Genomic DNA, 13,049 nt, shown 5'->3' with positions numbered 1-13,049 from the left:
GAAATTGTTGCTGCTTGATCTGCTGCTCCCACGACTTGTCCCTGGTTAAATGGATGAAAATGGATGGATGGATGGATGGATACTTTGCATTTTATCTCAAATTCAAACTTTTTGCATGATAAAGGAGGATTGTGCATGTTTTAGGTGATTTTCAGGTGACAATGTCAGAACTTATGAGCAACCTGATGAGGTTGTGCTTTTTTGTCGAAATCTTTTGTTTTCTTTGTATAGCCAAACATTGTTCCTTACTGTGTGCAGCATAATGTAATAACTTATATGAAATCAAAGCTCATAATGTAATGTCAGAGCATAATGCAAGAAAACCATGATCCCATAATGTAGTAACAGTTTTGTGCATAATGTAATAAGTTATTACATTACAAGAAAATTATTAAATTATAGACAAATAAAAAATGTTTAATAATGTAATACATTCAAAACATAGTATAATAAGAATAATAATGGTAAATTAAATGAGTACCCTCCTTATGTAAATATAAGAACCCTTCTAGTTTTACAGGTCACAAGTTGAGTCCTTAATTTAACGTAGCTGAACTTGACTGTTTTAAGGACATTTTCATCCATTAGTTCCAAACTAATTAAGCCCCTCAACAGCTTTACAGAGATAATGTTGAAATTAATATTGTGGGTGATTCTTAGCTTCTGACATAATTATTCAATACATGTTTATCCCAGATACTTAAGCGTTAAATGGATAACAAGAGACAAAGCTGTGTCTCTCACTTTGGCCACTACTACTCCATATGTACACAGATTTCGTATACGGAAATGCAATATGTGTACATATGTTACATTTCCTTATGGGTAGGGAACAGGATTAAGCCAACAAAAGGCAATAACAGAGCATGTGTTCTACAAAGACATTTTTTATTGCTTCCAGTGTCTTGTGAATGTAATTGTTACAAATTCATTACTTAATTAATTAATATAAAAAATCTTACTCGTTTGTTACATACTGGTTATTTCACAGGCAGATCACGACTGAACGAACACAAAACACATAGTGGTTCAGACTAGTTAATAATTTTATTGTAACTGCTACTTCAATGACTAAGTGGTTCCACGACCCATGATTGCTTTCTTTGTGTTTCTCTCTGGTCTGAGCAGGATTATGTAACATTTGGGTCCAAACAGTGCCACCAAGAGACCAAAACTGGAGGCCAGGATGGCAAATACCTCCACTGCATCTGCATATTTTCCTGGAGAGTTAACATAAGCAGGGACAAAGGCCACCCACACTGCACAGAAGATCAGCATGCTGAAAGTGATGAGTTTGGCCTCATTGAAGTTATCTGGAAGATTCCTTGCCAAGAAGGCTAACAGGAAGCTGAGGATAGCCAGTAAGCCAATATAGCCCAGTAACACTGCAAAACCAACTGTGGAGCCAACTAGACACTCATAAACTATCTTGTCATTGTGGTACTGAGTGTTTTTATGAGGCATGGGGGAGGCAAAGACAATCCAAGCAGTGCAGATTGCTGCCTGAATGCAGGTCAGAGCTAAAACTGTTCCTCTCTGCTGCACAACACCAAACCACTTGAGATAGGCTCCACCTCCTGGCTTGGAGGCCTTGAACACAGCCAGAACCACCATGGTTTTCATCAGGATACATGATACACAAAGCACAAAGCTGATCCCAAATGCTGCATGTCTCAGCTGGCATGTCCACAGCCTGGGACGTCCAATAAACAGCAGAGAACACAGGAAACATAGTTTGAGTGACACCAAAAGCAGGAAACTCAGTTCTGAATTGTTGGCGCGTACCATGGGTGTACTGTGATTACAGGTGAAGATTCCCAGCACAACAACACATATAAATGTGCCCAGCAATGAGGCAGTTGTCAAACAGATACCCAGAGGCTCGTAGTAGGACAGGAACTCAGTTTCCTTGGGAATACAGTGGTCACCCTGGGGGCTGGACCAGAAATCCTCTGGACAACTGGTGCACTCCATGGAGTCTGAGAATACAGGGAAAATCTTGAGATACATGTTTATATTATTTTTCCAAACTGTGATGTATAAAACTGAATACCAACCAGTCATATTGCTGACCTTCCCCTCAGAACAAGGGATGCAGTCAAAACAGCACTCAGGCTCCCCCTTCTTTCTGGCCATGCGGGTACCTGGAGGACAGCTGTCACTGCACACTGAGCGGGGTGGCTGTAAGGAGACATATTTATCCATCATTGTGTATTTTGATACACTGTCAAGGTTTACCTGCAAAATGTAGAGGTGTCTGAAGATAGCAGAAATAACCTCTCTAGATTCAAAGTTCCAGAAAATTTTGTCTTCATTGATTGTGAGTTCTTCACCCTTGAAGGCCAACCTCTTAACCTCACCAACATTCTGAACTTTAGTTCGTCCATCAGGGAGCCACAGCCAGTTCATGATATCATATATTGGTAAAGCATCACCATTCTCATCAAATGACACTTCATCACCAAATGCTGTGGTGAAGTTGACCTTTTGCAAATAATGTACAAGCTGCAAAAAGACGAAACAAATACTGAAAAGGAGTAATTCCATCCAAACAAAGGTTTATCATACTTTCAAATAATTTGCAACAAAGCCACTTCAACGACAATTTTAAATTTTCAAACATTTTTAACTTTTTTTAATTTAGTCTAAGGATTGAGACACCAGGCTGTTGTTTTGCATTACTTGGTTAAATAACATTAATGACTCATTACTGTCACAAAACTACATGGGAATTTGTTTTTCCTGCTATGTCTAGCATTGAATATATTGAAAGAAAGATTATAACAATCGTAGCCACTGTACCAAACTCATCATTTACATTTTTTGGGGGGGGGGGGGTTCAACATGTTTTATGGGCCTACTCACAAAACTACATTCAGAAAGTACCTCAAGGTTTAGCAGGTGTTCTCAAAACATAAAGAGGTAGAGTGTAAGCTGATATCCCACCTGCCATGGCTCCATTGTTTGCACATTAGCACAGCTGTGCCCACTGAAAGGCCCTCTCCCAGGCACACAGCGCAGCATATCATCAAGAGCATATGCCAGGGCATACACAGCTTTGTAAATATTGTACTCAGGCCTGAGGTTAGAAAGATCTAAGATCTCAGTCTGCACATTCTCTAGATCTTCTTGTCCAGTGCATGGTGTCTCCCTAGCTTCAGCTGCTGGATCAAATTTACACTGAAAAGTGTATTCCCAAAACTGTCTCACCTTAAAGATAATAAAAAGACAGTATTTATAGAAATAATAATCCATGTTATCAATTAATGAATTAATTTGAAATGAATTCACAAGAATCAACTCTCACCATTTTATTTTCATAGTTGTTGTCATTTTGGTCAGGACGTATTTGCAAGAGGAATTCCCTGAGCCCAGGTATGTCTCCTCGACGGATTGCAATGCCCAGTGTGCCACTCAAGTATGGCATGAAGCGGGGCGTCTGGAGCACAGAAACTGCTGTCCAGGCTTCACTTGCTATCCACTGCTGGCCTGTCACATTCTGCTTCACCACCTGTGTATCATATCATATTAAACATATATTTCAGACTTCTGTTGAAAAAAAATACACTATGTTTTGTAGCAAATATAGATTTACCAACAACAGAGCCTCTGTCTGGCTTTGTTTGTCAGACAGAAAATGGAAAATGCCCACTTTAACACTGAGTCTGCAAATTGCAATGAAAGGTAACTATAAAGTTAAATAAACTGTTTTTTCAATGCATAATGGGTGGTTTTCATTGTAATTTTTTCATTCTAACCTCTTCCATTAGATGAATCATGTGAAACTCATGTGCAAACACAATGACTACACGAGACGTTGATGTCTTTATCAAATGTACAATCCTCCTGAGTTCACTTGATTCACTGTCCCAGGGCAAAACCTCTAAGTAGGCCAAACAACCTCCACCAGACTGAGCCAGGTCAGATTGAAAGGATCGGGCAACATGGAGTCCATAATCATCATCACTGACCAGAAGGCCAACCCAAGTCCAGCCAAAGTGTTTCAGAATCTGAATCATGGCACGCACCTGAGTGGATATATTAGTGTTAAGGGAGTGGTGCACAGACTAAAATATCATACATAGCTAACTTTTAAATTTCTTTTAACTTTTATGTGTTATACGGTATGTTTACATATGTTTCACAATCTTAATTAATCCCATAAAGAGAGAAGAAAATGATTTGTTTCATTTAAGGACAATTTCTATGAGCATTCTGTGTAGCCTGAAAGAGAGATTATTTGGAGATCTCATCTTGTAATAGTCTTTCACCTGGAAAGCATCACTTGGGATTGTTCTAAAAAAGGATGGAAACTGTTGCCGATCACTCAGGCAGGTACATGTGGAAAAATAACTCACCTGTAAAATTAAAGAAAACATGCACGTCAGACCCTGTCTGAATATTTCAACAATGTATGAATTTTACAGGTGACATTAATTCAAATACAATGTATTAAAATACAATACAAATGCTAATAGGAAACTTACAGTGGGCATTCTGTATAAACCTAATACATTGGAAGTGGCAATAGAAAATGTTGAGTAGGAATCACCCACAATGCCCAGGACTGGAGGGGCTCCTAAACAGTTCTCTTTAAGCAGAAACTGTTCCTCTTGACCACTTGCCAATGACAATGCACCACTGAATCCAACGACAAGTGCACCACAGTTATCATAAAGACTGTATCCCAGAGTCACATTTGGAAGCAGATTGGAGTTGTTGTTGATCTCATCAATAGCAAAGGCCATGGTCATGGCATGCCTGAACCCTAGAGTGTCAAAGCTAACACACAAAATGACACTTTTAACCACTTAACAGCAATGCAGCTCTGTAAAAACTAAACTCTTAACCTGTATTGATAACATTATGCAGGTGTAATAAATTACTTTTTAGGGCTTTATCCTAAAGAAACTGAAACTCTCATGAAAGTTACATTAATCACCATTTACTATTATTTTGAGCAGACATTTTAACTTGTACAGATCTATACTGTCTCTTACATGTCTTTGTAACTTACCCTTTGCAGCTGGGCTCTTGTGGCTCTGAGGTGAAAGTTCGCTCAGGGAAGACAGAGGTGAAGTGGACCTCAAACAGCCCACCCAGAATCACATCACCAGGCTTTTGCATTTCATTAAGACGAAACTTTCTCCGTATTTTACAAGATGAGGGAGGAGAGGAAGACACAGAGCATAAAGAGGAGGAAGAGAAAAAGAACAAGGTAAGACACAAACACAAGAGGAAATATCTGTCAAGAAAAGGCCCCATAACTGCCCTCCTCCCCTCACATCTGTTTTTGGTCTTTATACAGGGTTACTTAATTTTATATACACCGCTATGTAATCCCCACTGCAGGCTTTCTGTCAATGTTTATTCTTTAACATCATTCACTAGGGTGACAGGGGCAGGGCACAACACACGTCAGCTTAATTATGTTAATATAACATCTTAAACGTAATGTAAATGCTATGCCATATCAGCAAGTGTTTCAGCAAGCATTAGCCATCTACCATCTTAAAGATTTTTTTCAAATTTATTGTTTACCTTTTCTTTTTTTATGTAGAAAATTGAGGCTCATCTTATTTATTTTTTAAATACACTCTGTAAATGTGTCTTGGATTTGTAATCGGCTACACAGTATTGATTAGGTGTCTCTTGTTTGAATCGATTTTTTTGGGAATGATTTTTTTTTCTTTTTCACTGTTTTTTTTTTAACTTTTATTTTTATCCATTTGGTATTACATATCCCATAATTGGATTTTGTTAGTACAACTTAATGTGTACCATATGTTTGGGTGGTACTTTGATGCCTTTTTGTAATGCTTTAAGGCAAAACAATGATATACCTTTTTCATTCATGTTGTGGACAGGAATTATGGTCTTTTGACACTATATTTATTGTTGTAGTGATGATATGGTGTAGCTATATGGTATTATGAGCGCAACTACACTCACTTCAGTTGATATCCAAAGTTTCAGTCACAAAGTGTGAAAATTTATTGACTTGGGTGGAGAGGCAGGATGCCTAAACTTAGAGGATTTGATTAAGTGCTTCACATGTTTGTATTCTGCACCAGTGGGTTGTTGTATAGGGGACTAAATTAAATGTAATAACATTTCTTTTTTCTCCACAGAGACAAGAACCCATTAAGGTTGTTCCATCTGTCTGTTACTGTTCATTTATGCAAATGAATCACTTGCAGAAGCGAGCACTAACAATGGTATTCAGTGAATCAATTCATCAGTTCACACTGTATGGAGATGGACAGTAGCTTCCTCAAAGTTTCAATAATCCTTTGTGGGGGTACTAGAACAAATACAACTGTCACATAAAAGTGGTTTGATTTAATCTTTGAGTCTTACTCTGGTGAAAACTGAAGCAAAGTCTATCAAAGTTATCAGCGTTTCTCAAATAGTAGGGAACATGATGAAGCAAAACGGGCAAAAATAAAGAACTTAAGAAAGAGTTTCACACAAACATCTTTATTGCTTTCAGTTTCTTCACAAGGTTGCTTCAAGGACTTTTATGTGTGGTGGTTCCATGACTCACTGTGTGTGTTCATTTCTGGTGTTGGCAGGATTATGTAACATTTGGGTCAAAACAGTGCCACCAAGAGACCAAAACTGAAGGCCAGAATGGCAAATACCTCCACTTTTTAGTATGGACCCGATGCATTGTTTTATAAGTGAGACCCCGGCAGTGTTCCTTTCTGCTGCACAGCACCAAACCACTTCAGACTGGCTTCACCTTCTGGCTTGAAGGCCTTGAACACAGCCAGAACCAACAGGAGTTTTTATCATACAAAATACGTATATTGGGTGGAATCATCTGATTAACATATGGAAAGACAGAAACAGTATGATTGGTTTGGGAGACACTGTGGCAGAATCTGGTTGGATTAATATAGAGTGACACCTACAGCTGATGGAGTAGAAGCCTGAGAATGCAGCAGAGAGATTTGTGAATGAAATGAGGTGGTGTTGGAACCAGAAGTGTGTTTTAACTGTGCCTGACATGGTGAAAAGTAGGTCCTGTGGAGATGCATGGTAAACTTATCTACAATTTATGTTGTTTTGGATAGATTTGAAAGGACTCAAATACAAATTGAGGCCAAAGAAAAATGTATGGAGTGAAATAAGCCACTCTGGACATTTTTGCTTCATTTAAAGTTGGAAACCTGGGTTCCTGGGATGTGGAAGGACATGTCAAAGGTCTTGATAAGATGGTCATAGGTGGAAGGAGTGGCTGGGAATTTGGAGCATCCCAAGGAATGTTAAAATTAATGAACATGCCAAAATTTAAATAATAATAACAATGAAAGACTCATTTTTATTAGCATTTTTTTATTGCTTCTAATTTCATCGTTTGAATACAAAATACAGAGCGGGTCAGATGACTTGATGAATTTACTTTAAGTGCTGATTTTATGACTTAGTTCCTCGACCCATGATTGCTTTCTTTGTGTTCCTCTCTGGTCTCAACAGGATAATGTAACATTTGGGTCCAAACAGTGACACCAAGAGGCCAAAACTGGAGGCCAGGATGGCAAATACCTCCACTGCATCTGCATATTTTCCTGGAGAGTTAACGTAAGCAGGGACAAAGGCCACCCACACTGCACAGAAGATCAGCATGCTGAAAGTGATGAGTTTGGCCTCATTGAAGTTATCTGGAAGATTCCTTGCCAGGAATGCTAACAGGAAGCTGAGGATAGCCAGTAAGCCAATGTAACCTAGCAACACTGCAAAACCAATTGTGGACCCAACTACACACTCATAAACTATCTTGTCATTGTGGTATTGAGTGTTTTTATGAGGAGCTGGTGAGGAAGAGACAATCCAAGCAGTGCAGATTGCTGCCTGAATGCAGGTCAGAGCCAGAACTGTTCCTCTCTGCTGCACAGCACCAAACCACTTGAGATAGGCTCCACCTCCTGGCTTGGAGGCCTTGAACACAGCCAGAACCACCATGGTTTTCATCAGGATACATGATACACAAAGCACAAAGCTGATTCCAAATGCTGCATGTCTCAGCTGGCATGTCCACAGCCTGGGACGTCCAATAAACAGCAGAGAACACAGGAAACATAGTTTGAGTGACACCAAAAGCAGGAAACTCAGTTCTGAATTGTTGGCACGTACCATGGGTGTACTGTGATTACAGGTGAAGATTCCCAGCACAACAACACATATAAATGTGCCCAGCAATGAGGCAGTTGTCAAACAGATACCCAGAGGCTCATGGTAGGACAGGAACTCAGTTTCCTTGGGAATACAGTGGTCACCCTGGGGGCTGGACCAGAAATCCTCTGGACAGCTGGTGCACTCCACAGAGTCTGAGAATACAGGGAAAATCTTGAGATACATGTTTATATTATTTTTCCAAACTGTGATGTATAAAACTGAATACCAACCAGTCATATTGCTGATCTTCCCCTCAGAACAAGGGATGCAGTCAAAACAGCACTCAGGCTCCCCCTTCTTTCTGGCCATGCGGGTACCTGGAGGACAGCTGTCACTGCACACTGAGCGGGGTGGCTGTAAGGAGACATATGTATCCATCATTGTGTATTTTAATACACGGTCAAGATTTATCTGCAAAATGTAGAGGTGTCTGAAGATAGCAGAAATAACCTCCTTGAATTCAAAGTTCCAGAAAATTTTGTCTTCATTGATTGTGAGTTCTTCACCCTTGAAGGCCAACCTCTTAACCTCACCAACATTCTGAACTTTAGTTCGTCCATCAGGGAGCCACAGCCAGTTCATGATATCATATATTGGTAAAGCATCACCATTCTCATCAAATGACACTTCATCACCAAATGCTGTGGTGAAGTTGACCTTTTGCAAATAATGTACAAGCTGCAAAAAGACGAAACAAATACTGAAAAGGAGTAATTCCATCCAAACAAAGGTTTATCATACTTTCAAATAATTTGCAACAAAGCCACTTCAACGACAATTTTAAATTTTGAAACATTTTTAACTTTGTTAATTTAGTCTAAGGATTGAGACACCCTGAAATTCAGGCTGTTGTTTTATGGGCCTACTCACAAAACTACATTCAGAAAGTACCTCAAGGTTTAGCAGGTGTTCTCAAAACATAAAGAGGTAGAGTGTAAGCTGATATCCCACCTGCCATGGCTCCAGTGTTTGCACATTAGCACAGCTGTGCCCACTGAAAGGCCCTCTCCCAGGCACACAGCGCAGCATATCATCAACAGCATATGCCAGGGCATACACAGCTTTGTAAATATTGTACTCAGGCCTGAGGTTAGAAAGATCTAAAATCTCAGTCTGCACATTCTCTAGATCTTCTTGTCCAGTGCATGGTGCCCCCCCAGCTTCAGCTGCTGGATCAAATTTACACTGAAAAGTGTATTCCCAAAACTGTCTCACCTTAAAGATAATAAAAAGACAGTATTTATAGAAATAACAATCCATGTTATCAATTAATGAATTAATTTGAAATGAATTCACAAGAATCAACTCTCACCATTTTATTTTCATAGTTGTTGTCATTTTGGTCAGGACGTATTTGCAAGAGGAATTCCCTGAGCCCAGGTATGTCTCCTCGACGGATTGCAATGCCCAGTGTGCCACTCAAGTATGGCATGAAGCGGGGCGTCTGTAGTGCAGCAGATGCTGTCCAGGCTTCACTTGCTATCCACTGCTGACCTGTCACATTCTGCTTCACCACCTGTGTGTCATGTTATTAAACATATATTTCAGACTTCTGTTGAAAAAAAATACACTATGTTTTGTAGCAAATATAGATTTGCCAACAACAGAGCCTCTGTCTGGCTTTGTTTGTCATATGAGCACAGATGATCAAAAGTTACTAAGTGGAAAATGCCCACTTTAACACTGAGTCCGCAAATTGCAATGAAAGGTACAGTAACTATAAAGGGAGTTAAATAAACTGTTTTTTCAATGCATAATGGGTGGTTTTCATTGTAATTTTTTAATTCTAACCTCTTCCATCAGTTGAATCATGTGAAACTCATGTGCAAACACAATGACTACACGAGACGTTGATGTCTTTATCAAATGTACAATCCTCCTGAGTTCACTTGATTCGCTGTCCCAGGGCAAAACCTCTAAGTAGGCCAAACAACCTCCACCAGACTGAGCCAGGTCAGACTGAAAGGATCGGGCAACATGGAGTCCATAATCGTCATCACTGACCAGAAGGCCAACCCAAGTCCAGCCGAAGTGTTTCAGAATCTGAATCATGGCACGCACCTGAGTGGATATATTAGTGTTAAGGGAGTGGTGCACAGACTAAAATATCATAAATAGCTAACTTTAAAAAAAAACAACCAAAAAAAATATGTGTTATACGGTATGTTTACATATATTTCACAATCTTAATTAATCCCATAAAGAGAGAAGAAAATGAATTGTTTCATTTAAGGACAATTTCTATGAGCATTCTGTGTAGCCTGAAAGAGACATTATTTGGAGTTCTCAACTTGTAATAGTCTTTCACCTGGAAAGCATCACTTGGGATTGTTCTAAAAAAGGATGGAAACTGTTGCCGATCACTCAGGCAGGTACATGTGGCAAAATAACTCACCTGTAAAATAAAAGAAAACATGCAAGTCAGACCCTGTCTGAATATTTCAACAATGTATGAATTTTACAGGTGACATTAATTCAAATACAGTATATTAAAATACAATACAAATGCTAATAGGAAACTTACAATGGGCATTCTGTATAAACCTAATACATTGGAGGTGGCAATAGAAAATGTTGAGTAGGAATCACCCACAATGCCCAGGACTGGAGGGGCTCCTAAACAGTTCTCTTTTAGCAGAAACTGTTCCTCTCGACCACTTGCCAATGACAATGCACCACTGAATCCAACGACAAGTGCCGCACAGTTATCATAAAGACTGTATCCCAGAGTCACATTTGGAAGCAGATTGGAGTTGTTGTTGATCTCATCAATAGCAAAGGCCATGGTCATGGCATGCCTGAACCCTAGAGTGTCAAAGCTAACACACAAAATGACACTATTAACCACTTAACAGCAATGCAGCTCTGTAAAAACTAAACTCTTAACCTGTATTGATAACATTATGCAGGTGTAATAAATTACTTTTTAGGGCTTTATCCTAAAGAAACTGAAACTCTCATGAAAGTTACATTAATCACCATTTACTATTATTTTGAGCAGACATTTTAACTTGTACAGATCTATACTGTCTCTTACATGTCTTTGTAACTTACCCTTTGCAGCTGGGCTCTTGTGGCTCTGAGGTGAAAGTTCGCTCAGGGAAGACAGAGGTGAAGTGGACCTCAAACAGCTCACCCAGAATCACATCACCAGGCTTTTGCATTTCATTAAGACGAAACTTTCTCCGTATTTTACAAGATGAGGGAGGAGAGGAAGACACAGAGCATAAAGAGGAGGAAGAGAAAAAGAACAAGGTAAGACACAAACACAAGAGGAAATATCTGTCAAGAAAAGGCCCCATAACTGCCCTCCTCCCTTCACATCTGTTTTTGGTCTTTATACAGGGTTACTTAATTTTATATACACCGCTATGTAATCCCCACTGCAGGCTTTCTGTCAATGTTTATTCTTTAACATCATCCACTAGGGTGACAGGGGCAGGGCACAACACACGTCAGCTTAATTATGTTAATATAACATCTTAAACGTAATGTAAATGCTATGCCATATCAGCAAGTGTTTCAGCAAGCATTAGCCATCTACCATCTGAAACATTTTTTTCAAATTTATTGTTTACCTTTTCTTTTTTTATGTAGAAAATTGAGGCTCATCTTATTTATTTTTTAAATACACTCTGTAAATGTGTCTTGGATTTGTAATCGGCTACACAGTATTGATTAGGTGTCTCTTGCTTGAATCGATTTTTTTGGGAATGATTTTTTTTCTTTTTCACTGTTTTTTTTAACTTTTATTTTTATTCATTTGGTATTACATATCCCATAATTAGATTTTGTTAGTACAACTTAATGTGTACCATATGTTTGGGTGGTACTTTGATGCCTTTTTGTAATGCTTTAAGGCAAAACAATGATATACCTTTTTCATTCATGTTGTGGACAGGAATTATGGTCTTTTGACACTATATTTATTGTTGTAGTGATGGTATGGTATAGCTATATGGTATTATGAGCACAACTACACTCACTTCAGTTGATATCCAAAGTTTCAGTCACAAAGTGTGAAAATTTATTGACTTGGGTGGAGAGGCAGGATGCCTAAACTTAGAGGATTTGATTAAGTGCTTCACATGTTTGTATTCTGCACCAGTGGGTTGTTGTATAGGGGACTAAATTAAATGTAATAACATTTCTTTTTTCTCCACAGAGACAAGAACCCATTTAGGTTGTTCCATCTGTCTGTTACTGTTCATTTATGCAAATGAATCACTTGCAGAAGTGAGCACTAACAATGGTATTCAGTGAATCAATTCATCAGTTCACACTGTATGGAGATGGACAGTAGCTTCCTCAAAGTTTCAATAATCCTTTGTGGGGGTACTAGAACAAATACAACTGTCACATAAAAGTGGTTTGATTTAATCTTTGATTTAATCTTTGAGTCTTACTCTGGTGAAAACTGAAGCAAAGTCTATCAAAGTTATCAGCGTTTCTCAAATAAGCAAAACGGGCAAAAATAAAGAACTTAAGAAAGAGTTTCACACAAACATCTTTATTGCTTTCAGTTTCTTCACAAGGTTGCTTCACGGACTTTTATGTGTGGTGGTTCCATGACTCACTGTGTGTGTTCATTTCTGGTGTTGGCAGGATTATGTAACATTTGGGTCAAAACAGTGCCACCAAGAGACCAAAACTGAAGGCCAGAATGGCAAATACCTCCACTTTTTAGTATGGACCCTATGCATTGTTTTATAAGTGAGACCCCGGCAGTGTTCCTTTCTGCTGCACAGCAACAAACCACTTCAGACTGGCTCCACCTTCTGGCTTGAAGGCCTTGAACACAGCCAGAACCAACAGGAGTTTTACTATCATACACAATACGTATATTGGGTGGAATCATCTGATTAACA

The 13,049-nt window shown here is 38.9% G+C and overlaps 2 protein-coding genes across 2 annotated transcripts; both read right to left on the bottom strand.

Moving 5' to 3' along the window:
* Window positions 1-1,071: 1,071 nt before the first annotated feature.
* On the bottom strand, window positions 1,072-5,184 carry LOC125889000 (extracellular calcium-sensing receptor-like; the record flags this gene model as incomplete). Its single annotated transcript, XM_049576658.1, has 9 exons — window positions 1,072-1,979; window positions 2,058-2,181; window positions 2,278-2,505; window positions 2,947-3,210; window positions 3,302-3,511; window positions 3,759-4,028; window positions 4,272-4,358; window positions 4,488-4,782; window positions 5,018-5,184. Coding segments are annotated over 9 exons (2,553 nt in total), but the record flags the coding sequence as incomplete, so codon positions are not given.
* A 2,238-nt stretch (window positions 5,185-7,422) lies between these two features.
* LOC125888293 (extracellular calcium-sensing receptor-like) lies at window positions 7,423-11,360 on the bottom strand. Its single transcript, XM_049575559.1, has 9 exons — window positions 11,236-11,360; window positions 10,706-11,000; window positions 10,490-10,576; window positions 9,973-10,242; window positions 9,494-9,697; window positions 9,133-9,396; window positions 8,632-8,859; window positions 8,412-8,535; window positions 7,423-8,333 (listed from the first exon to the last, which is right to left on the bottom strand). The coding sequence occupies exons 1-9, from the start codon at window positions 11,343-11,345 to the stop codon at window positions 7,423-7,425; spliced, it is 2,493 nt and encodes an 830-aa protein (XP_049431516.1). The 5' UTR covers window positions 11,346-11,360.
* Between the last annotated feature and the right edge of the window lie 1,689 nt (window positions 11,361-13,049).

Source organism: Epinephelus fuscoguttatus, linkage group LG5 (genome assembly GCF_011397635.1).
Source record: "Epinephelus fuscoguttatus linkage group LG5, E.fuscoguttatus.final_Chr_v1".
NCBI lineage: Eukaryota > Metazoa > Chordata > Actinopteri > Perciformes > Serranidae > Epinephelus > Epinephelus fuscoguttatus.
The sequence above is the reverse complement of the archived record's forward strand: the minus strand, read 5'-3'. Positions and strand labels throughout refer to the sequence as shown.

Coding starts and splice junctions, on each gene's coding strand:
- LOC125888293 (XM_049575559.1), bottom strand. CDS start 11,345: ATGCAAAAGCCTGGTGATGTGATTCTGGGTGAGCTGTTTGAGGTCCAC. Junction 10,577..10,705: donor GTTTATACAGAATGCCCATT/GTAAGTTTCCTA, acceptor TTTATTTTACAG/GTGAGTTATTTTGCCACATG. Junction 8,860..9,132: donor AAACACTGGAGCCATGGCAG/GTGGGATATCAG, acceptor GTCTTTTTGCAG/CTTGTACATTATTTGCAAAA.